This window comes from Magallana gigas, chromosome 2 (genome assembly GCF_963853765.1).
Source record: "Magallana gigas chromosome 2, xbMagGiga1.1, whole genome shotgun sequence".
Classification (NCBI taxonomy): domain Eukaryota; kingdom Metazoa; phylum Mollusca; class Bivalvia; order Ostreida; family Ostreidae; genus Magallana; species Magallana gigas.
In genome coordinates this window covers 51,401,925-51,418,265 of record NC_088854.1, presented here as the reverse complement: position 1 = coordinate 51,418,265, position 16,341 = coordinate 51,401,925, and the positions used below count along the sequence as shown (strand labels likewise).

Genomic DNA, 16,341 nt, shown 5'->3' with positions numbered 1-16,341 from the left:
AATGAAACAGACATAAAAAAAAAATAGCTTGTGAATATGTAAAAATTTTGCTATTGAAATTTTCAAATCAAGTACTGAAAAAAGTTTCACATACTATTTATTATTATAATTTTGTTAAAACAAACATTTCCTTGATCTTTTTTAAAGCAAACCAAGGTTTTTCGAATTTTATTTAAATAAAAAATCTACTAGGATCTAAACATTGCTAAACTTCACAATTTCACGTCTTTTGAACAAACACAATTTTGGGAGAGAACCACGAATTATACCGTATAAAATAATTTTGCACTGTCTTGTTCTTTTGTTGTGTAACATTTACGTTGTCTTGGAGAACAAGAATTTGGCGCCATTATCATGTTTATTTTTAGACGAAGAAAGCGTCTCCATTATTCCACATAATTATAATATCCGTATCGTATAATGTTTATTTACACGATGAATGTTTTTTTTTTTCGATAATTTAAAAACCATTTCGAGTTGATAAAATAACGAAAAAGGTATTAAAAATAGGCTGCTTAGAAATTAGGCCGTTATGCTTTCATCCGGGTTTCTTTTCCCCGTTCGGGACACCTCGTTTGCATAGGTGTGAGGTCACAAAAATTGATTGATGCCATTCACTAAAACATAAAATGATCGCTGCCCGTCGATTGCATTTGACACCTGTGCTAGCGCAGTGAAAGCATCTATCTTGAGAAGAAGGTGAGTAGAATTACATGCCCTGTCACTGACTCTTTGTTAGGACAAAGGTACCGTAGTAAACAGGCACTTCGTGTGTTGTTGTGCCGTTATCAATGAAATGGCTGTGCGTTGTTTCTTACGTTTGAATTTACTCTAATATTTTACAGCTGATCTTGGAATATGGAATTGGACTTGTGTGCGATTGATGCTGGTCTTGAAAACGTAGAATTCTTCAGCTCGGAGGTTACTAATACAAGCAAAATGCCCAAAACTCGATTGAGAATCCCGAAAACGGTAAGCTGAACTGAATCCATTCAGAAGTCAACTTCATTCATAAATTGAAAGGGGCCACAAAAGGGGGCAGGGTGATAAAAAATGAAATTTTATTAGAATGCATGCTTAATTTCTGAATTCTGTTTTGTTTTCTTTTAAGACAACTTTTCATTTTGTGGCTGTTTAGTTTGGATGAGTTTTACATGTGTTTATTGTGGTGTTAAGAGTTAAATTAAGTTTATTAAAAAATGAAACTATAAAAATCCCCATTTGATCAGACATGCTATTCCCCAAATTATCACAAGCGTTTCTTTGTACGTTCAGGTATAAATAAATTTTATATCCAAGTTCATAATTAACCATAATTTTATAAATGTTAATTATAGATTAATGGATTAATAGGCTTGATTGACTAAGTACTTTATAATCTATTTTTTGAAAATTTGTGTTTATTTATTTTGTTCTTCAGAGGATTGTATAAGAAAAATCATGTTGCAAAAACTCTTATATTTATAAAATCTGCCAAGAAAATCCAAATTCATTATTTTAACAATTAACTTTTAGCAGTGGCTAGCTTTATGATATACCGTAGGAATTTGTTATTTTGAGTAAAATTCTAAAATGTAAGAAATTGACAAATTTTAAAAATCAGCAGATATGGAAGAAATGTACTTGCAATGTATTTGAAATGTCATGTAAGTATAAAAAAATATGAGGCTTTATTGTATTTTTTGTTTTATGAAATAACTATGTACCAGGTAGTTCAAAATGCATATTTCACTACCCAGTTTTCTACACTGCCTCTGTAGAAGTCAGGGCTCTGTGGGGTATGAATGTAAATCTCAATTCCACAGTGTCAGAGAAACTGATGTAAATATTAGGGTCCTGGGGTGGATTCTTGGTCCAGGCAGAAATTATTCCTCTCCAATTATAGTTCAGTTAAATCAATGACAGCCATGTTTTAGCAAAATTAATGCATAATTTAAAGTATACTGGTTTATTGGTGTTTTAAAAACATTTAGAATAAGACATTTGTGATGGTATACATTTCATGGTTTAAAAATAAGGTATTTTATCAGAAGAATTTAAGCGATATTTTGTTCCGTTTGTTGTACTTTTTTTTATGCTCCTGTACAGTTTTGGGATCTTTAACTTATCACATATATGACTGATATATGTAGCTCAAAACATCAAGGGATGGAACTGTTAATTACTTTCAGGATTTCAGTGGGTTCTGACTTTATTTTTTCATCTAATTTATTTGCTAGTTTATAACAATTTACGAATGATATCTATAATATTATAACTAACATCATATTTTAAGATTAAGAACAGGATTGTTTATTTCATAATTCTTTTTTGTTTTATTCGATTGTCCCTTGGTTAGTCTATTGTTATTCATTTCTGTTTGAAATTAATGATACTTTAAAATTTAAGCCAATATACAGTCACTCCATTTTAAACAATATTACCAGTCTATTTCTGATACTGATAATGATCATGGGTGTGTTTTGAAACAGAATGATATGACATGACAATAATATCTATGAATCCATATTAATTGTTCATTTATTATTTAAATAGCAATAGTTGGTTCTTCATATGAAATAGAAATTCGCTGCAGAATCAAAAAAAGAATATGCTTAAATATGAAATTGTTGTCTTTTGTTGCTTGTTGAAGATGAACTTTTTATCGGTATTTTTTTTAAAATTCACGTATTGTATAAAGGTAAAAGTGTTCTTGGATAAGTCCATTTGCCATAAATTAGCTTTTTTAAAAAGCTGGGATTTTTTTTTCATCATTTTTTGTCTGTTTTGGTGCACATAAAAGTACTCGGGCAATATGTGAATAATTACCCCCACCCACCATTTTACTTAAAAAGTTTGACTTGTCTTCTTGTCTTAAAAATAAAAAGTCAATAAATTTCAAGGACCAGAGTACTAATTGATGTCCTATTATAGAATTGAATTTTCTAATCCAATCAAAATGTCAAGTCTCTTCCCCTAATATGCCTATCCCACATCAGACTCGGGCGACACTGTATATTAAGCAGTTGAATGTCATGTTCTGTGTAGCTTCTTGACACAAAGTGTTTTGACACGGACGTAATCATCATCTAGCATTAATTAAATTCAGGAGAGGGGGAAAAGTGCCGTCATTGTGCAAACTGTGCATTCTGATGACGTATAACTTTGGTTGTTATAAAGTTACAGTTTCAACTCTTTAAGATTTCTCTCCCTTGAAAATATAAGTTTACTCTATAAATGTCATGACTGAGTTTCATATTGAAAAAAAGATTTTTTGAGGAGGAAAAAAAAATAACAAGAAAAGAAAGGAATATGGAAAAGACAGAGTCTTAACTGTCTGAACCATATTATATAGACTTATTGAAGGGGTAGGCAGCAGAGGCTTAAACCACACTGTCCTATCGCTAAGACAGGCAAACTGTTGCTTCTGGGACTAACCCAGCAATCAATTGACTGTATGGTATAGTTGCTATTTTAAACAAGTATAATTGCAGCTGGCCTTGTAAAGGGAGAGTGTATTGATTTCAAATTAAGGCAACCCGGGAGGGCCCGATATTGACATGATTATTGATTATGTCCTAAATACATAATTGTTTAACTGTAAACTTCAATGGACAGTCTCGATGCCTACCAATCTTAATGCGGGCCGAACACAACATTGAGAGAATTACGATAAGCATCCGTAATATAAAAAACGCACAAACAGATCTTTCACTAGCTATGATCTAGAGAAGGATGGAAAATTGGCCGTACAAAGAGCTCTATGAATGGGCGAATTATCATTTTCTTGGCTGATTAAAATGGCCAGAGATTTTTATGTGCACATTTCAGTTCAGATGAAAGAGCATTTGATTATACACAAGGATTTTTCTCCATCTTGTTGAGTCATGTACCAATTGGACTGAACCCTTTCTGATACATTAAGTGAAGGTGTCTTATTGTTCTTAAGAGAGCAACTAACCCAATGTATTTATCAGCCTCATTACTAATTTGTAGGGTATTTAACTACACTTACAAAGAAAATTCAATTTAGATCATAGCTATATTGTTTGGGACATATAAAGTAGTCCCAGAGCAATAAAATGGTGGCCAAATATATCCTTCTTTACACCTAAATGTATAAACTCATTTCCTTGATTCATTATAAAATTTAGGCCAATCAGTTCTTAGTGACTAAGTTAATTATCAGAGATTGGGGGAATGAGGAGGGTGGGGGAGGGGTGTTGTTTATCATTCATTTCAGTAATTTCTACATGTTGATCCAATGTTGATCCACTAGAATAAAAAAACTATTGAAAAAATGTTTTTTCACATAAGTTACCTCCCTATCTGTCTTTCATTTGTTAATTGAATAGATATTGAGCTGTATAGATTTTTAGTTTGCCCAGTGATTAAGATAAATATAAATTCATGGCATTAGAAACTATGTATCTGCAGTGTATATTCCATCATTCCTGTGAGGTGTTTTATGCAATGACTCATACTTAGATTTAGTGGTGAAGCCATTATAACAGACAAAATTGTCAGTGTATTTCTCGCGGGGTAATACTTTGTTACAAAAGTTTGAACTTGTGCTATTATGCGCATTGTTTGGCAGGCATATGTATGTTTTCAAAGTCTATAGATTTAGAGTTTAGCTCTATTGATTTTTTTTCTCTTGAAATACAGGAGAAAATAATAAAATACCTGCAGGCTGAAGTTGATGATTTTGCAGATAATTTCTGAACCTTTTGATATTTTTTTTTTCGGTTTCAGCATTTGACAGCTGGTGTTTCATTGGCTTGTTTTATCGAAATTCAATGGTTAAAAAATTGGGCTGAAAAGTTCCCATGCATGGTGCATATGGTACAGCGATTTAGTCAAATGATTATTGTAGCAGTTAATTATGATGAAACCCTATCATCGTTACTAATGATCAAATTATTAATCATTTAGAGGGATTATGATTGTGGTGTCATTTGAGAAGTTCATTGTGGTAGCAAAAAATGTCGTGAGAATATTTTCATTCATTAATGGAAGTGTAGAACATGAAGGTAATAGCTGGAAATGCACTATACATGTATATTCACTACAATACAGCTGTGTCTGGATGGGTTTTTTTTTTCATCAAACAATTTGTAAAGTTCTGCATCAAGAATTATTAATATTATACCTTGACTATAGGAGAGAACATATATAGGCATTGTGCCTGCTGTTCAATCCAATTCAATATATTCTTATATTCTTGAATAAAATAATTATTAAATTAAATCAATACTTTTTCTCTCCCCTGCAACAAAAGGAGCTTTTAATTAATTTACTTTTATTAAATGTGATTTAAATGAATTAAGTTAGAAACATATCAGGGTGAACTTCATGTCATCTTCATTGTCAATTAATTTGAGAGAACTGACTGAAGATAATTAAGATATTAATTCACCTATTACGCAAAAACTATCCTTGGGTTTTAGAGAATTATGGATTGATGGGTAATTTATATACTTCCAAGAGGAGACAAAAATTACCAGTAAAACAGATACAAAACAAGTATCTTTACATTTTCTCTTTTGATCTCCTTTCTTCCAGATTTCTATTTGAAAAATATCAATCAATTTTTTTCTTTGTAATCTCAAAATAATAGTATATATCAATTAAACAAAATCAAAGGAGTTTTAATAACTTTACATGTTAATATAACCAAGACATATTGACTATCATTTACTTTATGTAGAGAAAGGCATGTGTTCATCATCAAAATACCCTGTTATAATTTTCAGATTGATATAAATTCAGCAATTATTTCCCTAATCATTTGAACTTTCTGTTGAGAGTATTTATGGCTTTATATTAAAAAGAGGGCAGCTGTTTTCCGTTTATTAATCATCACTGATGAATGAAAAATGAAAAATCTTTATTTTCATGTTGTTGGAGTCTGTGTTTCATAACTTGTTTACTATGATTGTGAAAGATGACATTATAGGGAGGAAAAACAATAATTATTAGATTGTCGCATCCTTAATACCTTCTCCAGGTGACATACAGCAGCGAACTAACACAGGAAATTCATCGTCTCAATAATGTACTGCAACAGGAGAGGCCGGTGGGGGTCCCCCTGAGACAGAGAAGCATGGATGACCAGTTGCTTATCTCCAGGTGAGAATGCCACTACCTCTTGACCTCTTTTTTTTAAATTTACTACTAACAGTATATTTTTGTGATTGTTTACAATACAATAACTTCCTGTGTCTAATATTTATGATTTGTGGGGGTGTTAATTTCATTAGGCTTTGAAAATGATTTAATAAATATCAATAACATTTTGAAATAATAATATAATCATGGACATTTTTTGTTATCTTGAATATTTTGAATATAAAACCATCATAATTGATTCCACTTCTATGCTTTATATATGCTGTAACATACATTCACAAAGTGTTTTTTCCACAAAAAAATTGATGTTAGATACTCAATATATATCCTGAAGAATATTGGTCTACTTGACACTTTGCATCAGAAAGTAACTAATAACATTTACAATTTGAAACTGGGATCAAACAGTTTTGGTCCTATTGAAGTCCTGACCTTAAAAGCACACATCATTCACAAACTGTTATTATATATAAGGATCAATGAGCTGATTGAACATCATGGAAGTGATTTTCCATTATTATTGTTTATTTTTTGAGACAGCCAGAGGTTTGGACAGGTTTTCTTAGCCAGTACGTGTCCTCTATAGTCTCAGGAATTGTGAAATAATACCCTCTGTGTATCAGCAGTCAGCAATTCACCACGTTTCTGTGAAATCTGTGTATTACATAGTATTAAAATAAAAGAATATTCCCAATATTTGCTTTGAGCTCAGTGTATGGATTGGCAAAAGGATCTCTTGAAATCCACCAGCTTAATTCTTGTTAAGAATATAGCCCTGCAAAAACATTTGATTCATTCTAATTTCATTTATTGTAAGGCATTTTGTAAATCACACAATAAAGCGGTATTTTTTTTCTCCGTCTCAGCCATTATTGGTATTGATTTGACATATTTGACTCTGACCTAATGGCAATTATAAGCATTTCGTGTTCCAATCGGGATCATTACCAGATTGTTCAATGGAAATTAAAAACAAAAAGCAAGGTTGCTACTGTGACTCTACCTTAGGCTTTGTCCTGCTTTGTCAAGTGGAACTTTTATGAACACATTACCCGACGATGTGACATTTATTTAATGTGCAGAATCATGTCAGCTATTCTTTGTTTTGTTTGATCATTTGGCTCTCGCATCAATGGATTTCATTCATAAACTGACTGCTTTTCCATGTTCTCCAAGATTTGCATGAGTGTTTAACTGCCTGGAATTATTGAAGTGGTTTTGTCTCACTCTGAGGGACAAGTACAAAAAATTCCGCTCTTGTTATCCTTGTACCATTTATACTGTTCTGATTCCAGAAAAAGTCAGATATACGTAGAAAAATCAGCCATATCTCTGAGTACAATTTTGCGTTTTTGGGCTAAATGAATTATTAAATAAAATAGCATTTGATGAATATTCTTGCAATACAGGCAAAGTAGCTGCGATGATCACATGGTTATGACGAGACAGTACAGCTTCGATGAGCAGCGCCCCCTGTTGTCCAGACAGGAGAGCAGTGATGACCATCGGGTCCCATCCTTGAGCAACATCCAGAAAGTGCCTTCCATTTCTGACCTGACAGATGATGGTAAGGCCAGTGATTTTTGTGGTGATACAAGTCTGCTCAAGTATATTCAGCTCTTTCTGATTTAGTATGATACTGTGGTTTCATTCTTGAATACTAATTTTCGTGGATTTCGTTTTTGCGTTGATCCACGGAATTATGTATTGTATACAGGGTTATTTTTGCCCCATGTAGTTTTTGCCCCTTAATTGCTAAACTTGCAAACAGTGTTGCATTGGCCCAGACACAGTTGTTTTTAAAGATAGATAATTTGAGGCTTTAATTGGAATTCTCACCGTCTAAAAATTCGCCCCCTGACAATGAGGGCAAAAAGGGGCGAAAATAAAACGGTGGCAAATATTTCCCTGTATACAGTATTCTTTTCAGAGTAGTATTTCAAAGCAAATTGTATTAATTGAATCATAGGCCCAAAATATACTTATCCTTGAAACTGTTATTTTCTCCAAAATTACAAAGATTGATGCCCAAAAATAATAATGAAATCACAGTGAGCGAGAATCTGTATTTTTCATATATACAATGAAATGTGTTTGAACTAGTTATATGGTATGCTGCTGTAACAGGTAACAGAGTGTCCCGAAAAAATACGTAAAAAATGTGAAATTGTCAGCGACTGGCTACGTGGACGATTTTAGATAAGCGCAGCTATTAGAAAGGATCTTCACATGACTGTCAACCTGATGATTTTAATTTAACTTGACACTGATTGTTTGTCGAGGGGTATTAATTAATATGTATCGCCCAGAGCTGTACATCAAATTACAACCAGTACAGCTCTTAGTCGGGGATTGTAGAAGTTTAAATGGTTGTTTGAAGTTGTAAATTTCATTGAAATAGTCCCATCCCCTGTGTCAGCTTTAGAATTTCAGTAACAATAAAGTACATGGCTGTTGTTCGCGACAACTTGAAAATTTCATTTGCTCTTTGATTTTTCTTCTGCGGTCTTTTGAAGCTAAATTAGAGGCTCGTGTTTGTTATCCTCAAAGTGCTGTCATTCTTAATTTAGAATTCATGAAAAATTTTAGCATGTATCAAAATTCTTAAAGTATATTAGAAGGAGGGAATATATGTGTCACACATTTTTCTTAAAAGAGTTTTAATTTCAAATGTACTTTTGAAATAGAAACAACCCAAAAATAATTTGATACAGGTGCAAGGAAAAATATTACCGGTACACAGTCTACAAAAATTGGAGGTTTTTTTCCTTTTGTATTTTTATAAATTTCTTCTGTAGAACTAGTCATATTAGATAAGTCTGAGACATTTACATGGCTATGAAAGAAATAACTGGTAAACCAAGCGATGTCACTATAAACAGATTATACCAAACTTGGCAGGTATATCACTATTATGAGTCTCATTGTTAGCATGTGTAAAACCTCAGCTCCAAAAAAAAAGAGAGTTATAAACAATAGTTTTCGATGACTAATGAGAACCTTCTGGCAGATAATAAGGAACTGACCGTCATGATTTTTACTGATTTATTTCTATCTACCTTTTGGTTGCAATTGATTGACTCATGCCATGAAGGTCTTTCTTATTAGACTGACAGAAATAAAATCTCAGGGTCACAGAGATAGATATACATGTATGGTGCAGGTATTTCGATGAGTTGACCGTTCATGGACGACAGTGCCAATATCTTTTCTCCGAGTTGTTCCTGTATTCCACCATTATGTTTTGTGCTTTGCATGAGGCAAATGGATGACTAATACTCGAATTATAGAATTGTGTATTTATATATAAGTTTGATGATGATATTACTCCTATCTATTCAAAGTACAACCCGTGGAGGAGGTTGTTATTACCGTATCTTAAATTGACCAATGAAAACATTGCTTACTTTTTAAAGTTTGAACTATCATTTTATTAATGTAAAGATTTGTGGATAAATGAAGGAAGATGGATAACTCTAGTTGTATGATTGGATAAAGAATAAGAAATTCAGTGCAAGTTGCATTCAAACTAAGCAGTGAAAGAAAAAAGTATAAACTCGAGTTTTTTGTAAATAAAAACAGTGCCCGAAAAACTGGCAGCTGCTCAGATTCATTGAAGTTACAAGAGAGGGGGAGGGGGCCTCAAAAGGGGAAAAAATTGAAATAATCCAGAACCCAGAATAAAGAAAAAAGATACCCACACATATATTTTTTTTTCGATAGCTGGCAACTGAATACATGGATTTCTTAATGTATGCTTTTGTTTTCTAAAAGAAAGGAAAAACCTAGTAATGTTTATAAGTTAATAAAATCCTAAAAAGTTGACAAATGTTTGATCAATCCCACCGGCATAGCATTTTGTGTATAAAATTCCATGAATTGATTTATTGCATCAGTCTGTATTTCAGATTGGTGTCCATACACCAATGTTGTTTTATTATCAATTTAAACTAATTTTTCACCCAGTTGCAACAACAACAACACATCAATGTGTGTTTTATGTGTAGGCGATTTAAAGTGGAATAAACATAATCAGAGGGTGTCGTTATTTTCTTAACTTGAGCTTTTATCGGGAGATCTTTTTTGATAACCTATTTTGGCTTACCAGCCTTTAAGCTAATTTGTATTAATTGGCAATTTCTACTTCTGATTGTGAGTTTGAAGTTTTGTTGCCTGAGAGTCTCTTAAAGAACTCTCCCAGCAACAACCAAAACTCAGCACCAAATCACTGAAACTTGCACGCAGTTCTATGTCATGATAAATTCTGTCACATCATAGACATCACAAGATGAAGATATTAATTAGGCTAAGTAAAGCCCGATTAGCTTTAATGCCGATTCTCATAAAAGGTTTCATGCAACATTTATTTCATGTAGCAGCTAAAAGATTTTGTAACAACTGCATCAATATGTATGCAGAATGTTCAAAACTGCGGAGCATTCTAATTGAGCTGTAGTCATGCAGGTTTAATAGCATTGCATTAATTATGAGCTGGGGCGCCCTAAATATAACTGGTTGTGGTCATGGCTGGTTTCTTGTTTCTTTGGTGTTGTTTCAATCATTCATACAGAGAGATTTTGTTCGTTTGATGAAATACAGTGTGGCACAGAGGGAATACAGGGTTTCATTGTGTTCAGTTGGTGGACTTTACAGTGCAAGCTCAGAAAAAAGATCCAGCAAACACCAACTGATATTTTTGTAGTTAGTAAAGAAACAGATTTTGTTTTTTGTTGATTTTTATCAAAGTAATGCCCCTATATTTCACAGTTTGGATTTATTATCGGCAGGCTCTATCTTCTTGCTAGGAGTGCCGGTATCTTTTAAACATTGCATAACCCAGTGTTGTCCCTGCCCGATTAGGATGCTTAGAGTACAGGGATTATGGCACAAAATCAAAAACATTCAATACGTGCAGTTGTATATGCTGGCATTTTCTCAACATAAAGTTGCTCACTGCTAACTCGTCTGTTCAACCTGTTGCGTTGCTGTTACAACTTTTGAATAATTCACCTAAAACAATGGGTATTCGTAACAACCATTTTGACGGGGCAAGCCAAATCTCTATGCACCTCTCTAGATTATGTCTCAATTCGCCTACAAAAAAAATCTCAAATTTTTGTATTAATCTACAAATGCTGATGTAGTTTTGCCATTTCAGAGTTATTTGTAACCAATTTAAAAGCAGCAACAGGAGAGAAAATTATCCCAGATTTCCAGAACGCATCTACTGTTACTGGTTTAAATGAGCCATTTAGTACTTATCATCAATTACAAGTTTTTAAATATAGATCAAAACATAAAATTTTGCCACATCATATCACATGATTAATTCATACATATTTGTTAAGAAAGGATCATGCAGCTAATTCTAAAAATAAGTAGTTGGAAACACAAAACTATATTGATATTCAGGGATGCATGTCAATGAATTGGACCAGCTTGCAGCAGCTAGACTCTTTTGTTCAGCAGATAAATAGGCCTATATCCATGATAGACTGTGGACATAAGATCTAATTTGCTTGGCTAACTTATTTATTTTAGTACAGACATTGCTTGTTAGTGGTCTAACCTTTGCTTATGGAATCACGTGGGGAGTTACATATTACATATGACTGTTACATGGTGATGTCATTGTGTAATACACAGGAGCCTCCCTGTGAATATCTGAGTGACCCAGCATGCTGTTTATAAACTTTGTTGCTACAGGTGTCCCGGTTTTCTTCTGTGGACCCACTTAATAAAATATCCTGTTACGTTAACACTTTCATTGTTGACTTTCTCAAAGGAAATGAAGTCATGCTAGACTACTTGTTTGTTGACAACTTATTTCAACTATCTGTGTTAATAGAACTAGATTTCATTATCATCAGTAAACAGTTCATTGTATCATGTCTCCCAAAGTTTACACTGATAATTAAGCTTTATTACAAGCAAAATGACTTGAATAAACTACCAAAATTAAAATCTCTGCTATCTGAATGAATTTAATTGAACAGTATTTTTTATGTTTTGTTTTATGAAAGAAGATTTTTATTTTTGTTTCATTGGATTGCAAAAGATCATATAAAGTGGCAGCCAATCATTGATTAATTAATTAAGATACAGAGGTCCTTCCAATCTTTAAAACATTTATAAGCTAATATGATTTATCCTTTTCATTTTGGGGGGATTTTAGCTTCAGTTCCAAAAAATTTGCAAATAGAAATTCTTCAAAAACCAGAAACATGTTATCATGTTATTTTGATATAAAAGATTTCTTCCATTTCTGCCTTTGAGTTGAACTTTTGGGGCAAAATTCAAATCATTTAGAACTGTAATCTATTTTATGAGATCTCTGTGATCTGTTTCTCAAAGTTATTATAAAATAAATTCAATTACTGTATCTCCAACAACTTGGAAGTTACAAATGAATATTTAGAGCATAATTATTTAAATTTTTGTTAACCATAATTAAAGATATTGCCACTGAAAAAAGTTGGCAAGTTGAAGGTCTTTTCTGATAAAACTTCAGAAAATTGTGTGCATCGTATTTTCGTAAAAATTAATCCCCTTGAAGCACTTGTCAATAAGCCTTTTGAGATAAACTGTTTATAGAAAGATTTAAATGTCCTTCAAGAAGTTAGAAATCGTATCAAGAAACAAATTTGACGTCATGTTTTCATTTAAATTCAAGCAGGACATTAAAAAAAAACCTGTTGCCATGGAGATACTCAGGATGTGCATGACCATGGTTTTGTTGCTACTATTGTTCTTCGTTTGCAGACGACCCTGACGGCTTTCAGAATGACCTAGCTAGTATAACACTATAAAAACAGTCACATCTAGTAACTCTGTCCACTTAATTTTTTTTTATCTGTCAAGATGGGTATCCTTTCAAATGAAGCTTTAGCTTTCCTGTATGAGAGAGATGTGCAGAGAGTGCCCGATGTGTTTTCTGCAGCTTTAGAGGCCATTGGAGTTTGTCTTCTGGATGTTGAGCTGGAAGGTTAGCATGGTCAATTTCTGTCATTGCATTGCTACTGTAGAATCCTTTAGATCATTCATAGATGGCCAATTACTGTGGATTGTCCAAAAATTTTTAGCCAAGTAGGGACAGTGGTTTTCTCCCCCAAAAATAATAATGAATATTTAAGTGTAGAGGATACAAATAGGTCAATATTTATAGTGATGACGTTTTCGGTCCACAAATTCTGAGTCTTAGCAGAATTTGTTATCCTATTGTAAACTGATAAGTGACCTTCATTTGGTGCTATAGAAATGTACTCTTCTCTTTATGCAATCATCTCTGAGATGAATGAAGAGAAGTCTAACATAAGAGTTGGGTTAAGTTCAGGGTTATGTAGGGGACATATATAAAGTTTTACATATTTGAAGCTCTTTTTTATGTTATCAATAAGTCCAACTGACCTCATTTTCAGCAATTAAGATTTCGAAACATATACGAAGGAATCAAGTACTAATACTTGTTCAAAAAAGGTCGATATAAGTCAAGACTTTTTAAATTAAGTCAATGTGTTAAGTATCTAATTTTCTTTTATTGGGAATACCTTGACTCATAAACAGTAATTCATTTTAATAGTAAAAGTCTCTTCACTCATAGGCAGTTGGTTTTTAGATAATTCTTCAAAAATTTATTTTTGGCTGACTCCAGATAAATTATGTCCTTGACTCCACAAGATTTGCTTCTATTAGAACCAAATGTTGATTTTTTCAATGGGAGTTTTTAGATCTTTGAAAATTGTATCAGTAACACTTCCGCTTCTTTCTCTGTCTTTTATTACAACCTGGGCAGCTTTTTCAGGACTTTTATTATAATTTTATTTTCCTGGTACTTCACAAACTAGCTGTTTCATAAATTTACTCATTCCCCAGAACTGTTCTGAAGTATAATGTACTAAGTATGTCAGCTCAAATACAAATGAATTGATTGAATGAAAAAGTAATAAATCTCCTGAATTGTCATTGAAAACGTTGTATCCAAATACTTAAATTTATTTCAGCAATAGCTTCAAGTTTATTCCCAAGGCAACCCATTATTTTCATTTAACATTTTAAATCATTAATAAAAGCATTTATATAGGGTATAATTTTACATATAAACTGCACTATATTTGGAATATCAAGATTTGCCATTGCCATGGGTAGTTCCATTAAAGTCCCCGTTTCTGGGACAAGCCGATCTGACGTAAACACTTCGACTTCAAGGTTAAAGGGTTGTTCTGCTGTGTCACACAACACGTTCAGCCATTTTTTGTTGAATTTTTCAACTTGTTATGCTTGTTAATCTAATGGTTGGAAATTGCATTCATAAATACTGGAGGATTAACGTCTTGTCTTTCTTTTCTCTTTTCCTTAAATGCAGCATATGGTTTAATGTTTCACCATTGGTTGCTGGTTTTTTTCTGTTTAACTTTTTCCAGTCCAAATCTTGGGCTAGCTGATTTAGAGATGTTGGTCAAATATTTTGTATTTTCATCTTTTTAAAGAAGTGAATGTATGAAACTATGAATGAACAAAATACTTCATGTAGATACACAATATTTATTTATTCATTCAATCATGAAGTATTGTGACTTTTATTGATAAATGTATAATCAATATGTCAAATAACCATGAATTAAAAAGGACATTTAATTGCTGCGACAAAAAAGGAGGGAAGGGATGGGGTATTATAAAAAGTACAGTCAATGATTCAGTGGCAGAACAATATAAGATTTTATTGTTAGTTCTTATTTTATATTTTACAAACAAGTCAAGCCTGACGTGTGAAATAATTTAAGTGGACATTTTCTGAGGTGCCGAGTCCTGAATGTGTTCCAGCTCTGTGCCTCTCGGAGCCATTTGCTCTTTCTAGTTGATTGATAGTGATTAAAATCCCACTTTTTGTTTAATAGCATTATAAAAGATTGGCATCTGGTCTGTCTTTCCATGATGAGCCAACTCGTGCTTTCTGATTAAATCCACATGGTTTAGCCAACTTTTTAACAAGTGAAACACCTCTGCCAAAAAGGGGGGGGGGGTAAATTTGCATGTTGGTTTTATTAATACACATATTCTTTATTACATCGTTTATTCCAACCTATTTAATGGTAAGAAACTGTATCTCGGTCACATTTCAGTCTACCACAATTAATTGACTGGCCCACTCACTTAAATATCATATCAGCAGTTTAATGCAATAATTATATTTAAATGTAGGTAGTATTCAATAAATCTAACCTACTTTATTAGTTGTACTTATTAACTTCTGTGGTCTAGAGATTCAGAAACCTCTTCATGTTATTTTACTTAAAGCAAGCAGCAAATGATATTTTTCCAGATTTTTCTTCATCTTGTTTATAGTAAACTGTATACGTAGTGCTGGTGGATGATAAAGAAAAAGCACCTGCTTGCTAATGTAGGCCAAGGCAGGGTCACATCTCCCATTACAGAGTGTGGAGCCTGCTTATTTTTTGTTTAATACAAAAAAATGAATCCCCTGTAATTTTTTTCTCTTCACTCCGGGAACCTCCAGTCTGTGTTATATGGCAGCTTATTAGGAGTCCCTCTGGGTTTTTCATAAATAAGACTGTCTCCTCCAGGGTCAGGTTCTTGTCTCCTTCCTTCATTCATCGGTTCTCCCCTGTTGTAATATAGGACAAGGTGATCCCCTAGCTCAATGAAATGTTTGTGCATGTCAGAATATAACATTTTGTAACTTAAGCTATTCTGTCCCATCTCAACAGTGACTTTTTTGTGAATGTCTTAGAGCTCACCTTACATCATTCGTTTTAGCTGTTTGGGGAATGGCGGTAACCCCGTTGGAGCCCCAGCCATATGGTTCCCACCAATTTTTCATTCATAAAACCTAGAAATATGAATCCAGAGACTGCCAAGGCAGATGAAAATTTAGATATCTCCTCTTAAGTTGGCCAAGTTTATATAAAAGCACACTTATCAAGATGTGTGGCTGTGTGATTGAATTTAGCTATTGGGCTTGCTCTTACCGTCTGCCACTGCTTATAAACTTTATATATAGCCTGCATTAAAGCACTTGTTGAAAAACTATAAGCACAACTCCATGTCTGCAATGAAATCTTAATTTATACAGTCCAGAATGAGCAGCTACCTAATCATTGTTGAAGGCTTTCCAATGAAGTGGTAGAAGATTTGGAGGAAAATTAATTGATTTTATGTAGAACACCAATGTAAAGTTGGGCCCCAAAGACAGAAAGTCGGAATCAAGAGGAA

At 33.0% G+C, this 16,341-nt stretch overlaps 1 protein-coding gene across 3 annotated transcripts in view; it reads left to right on the top strand.

The window, feature by feature from the left end:
* The first annotated feature begins 542 nt into the window (after nucleotides 1-542).
* Nucleotides 543-16,341, top strand: part of LOC105334546 (protein C-ets-1) — a 29,696-nt gene continuing 13,897 nt past the window's right edge. For 2 of the 3 annotated variants that reach the window (XM_020069865.3, XM_011438047.4), the window contains exons 1-4: nucleotides 543-699; nucleotides 846-972; nucleotides 5,990-6,111; nucleotides 7,521-7,678. In XM_020069865.3, the coding sequence (XP_019925424.2) occupies nucleotides 859-972; nucleotides 5,990-6,111; nucleotides 7,521-7,678 (394 nt within the window). In that variant the 5' untranslated portion in view covers nucleotides 543-699; nucleotides 846-858. Of the gene's footprint in view, nucleotides 700-845; nucleotides 973-5,989; nucleotides 6,112-7,520; nucleotides 7,679-12,957; nucleotides 13,097-16,341 lie in introns of those variants that run through there. The other variant, XM_011438049.3, reaches the window with a different exon arrangement.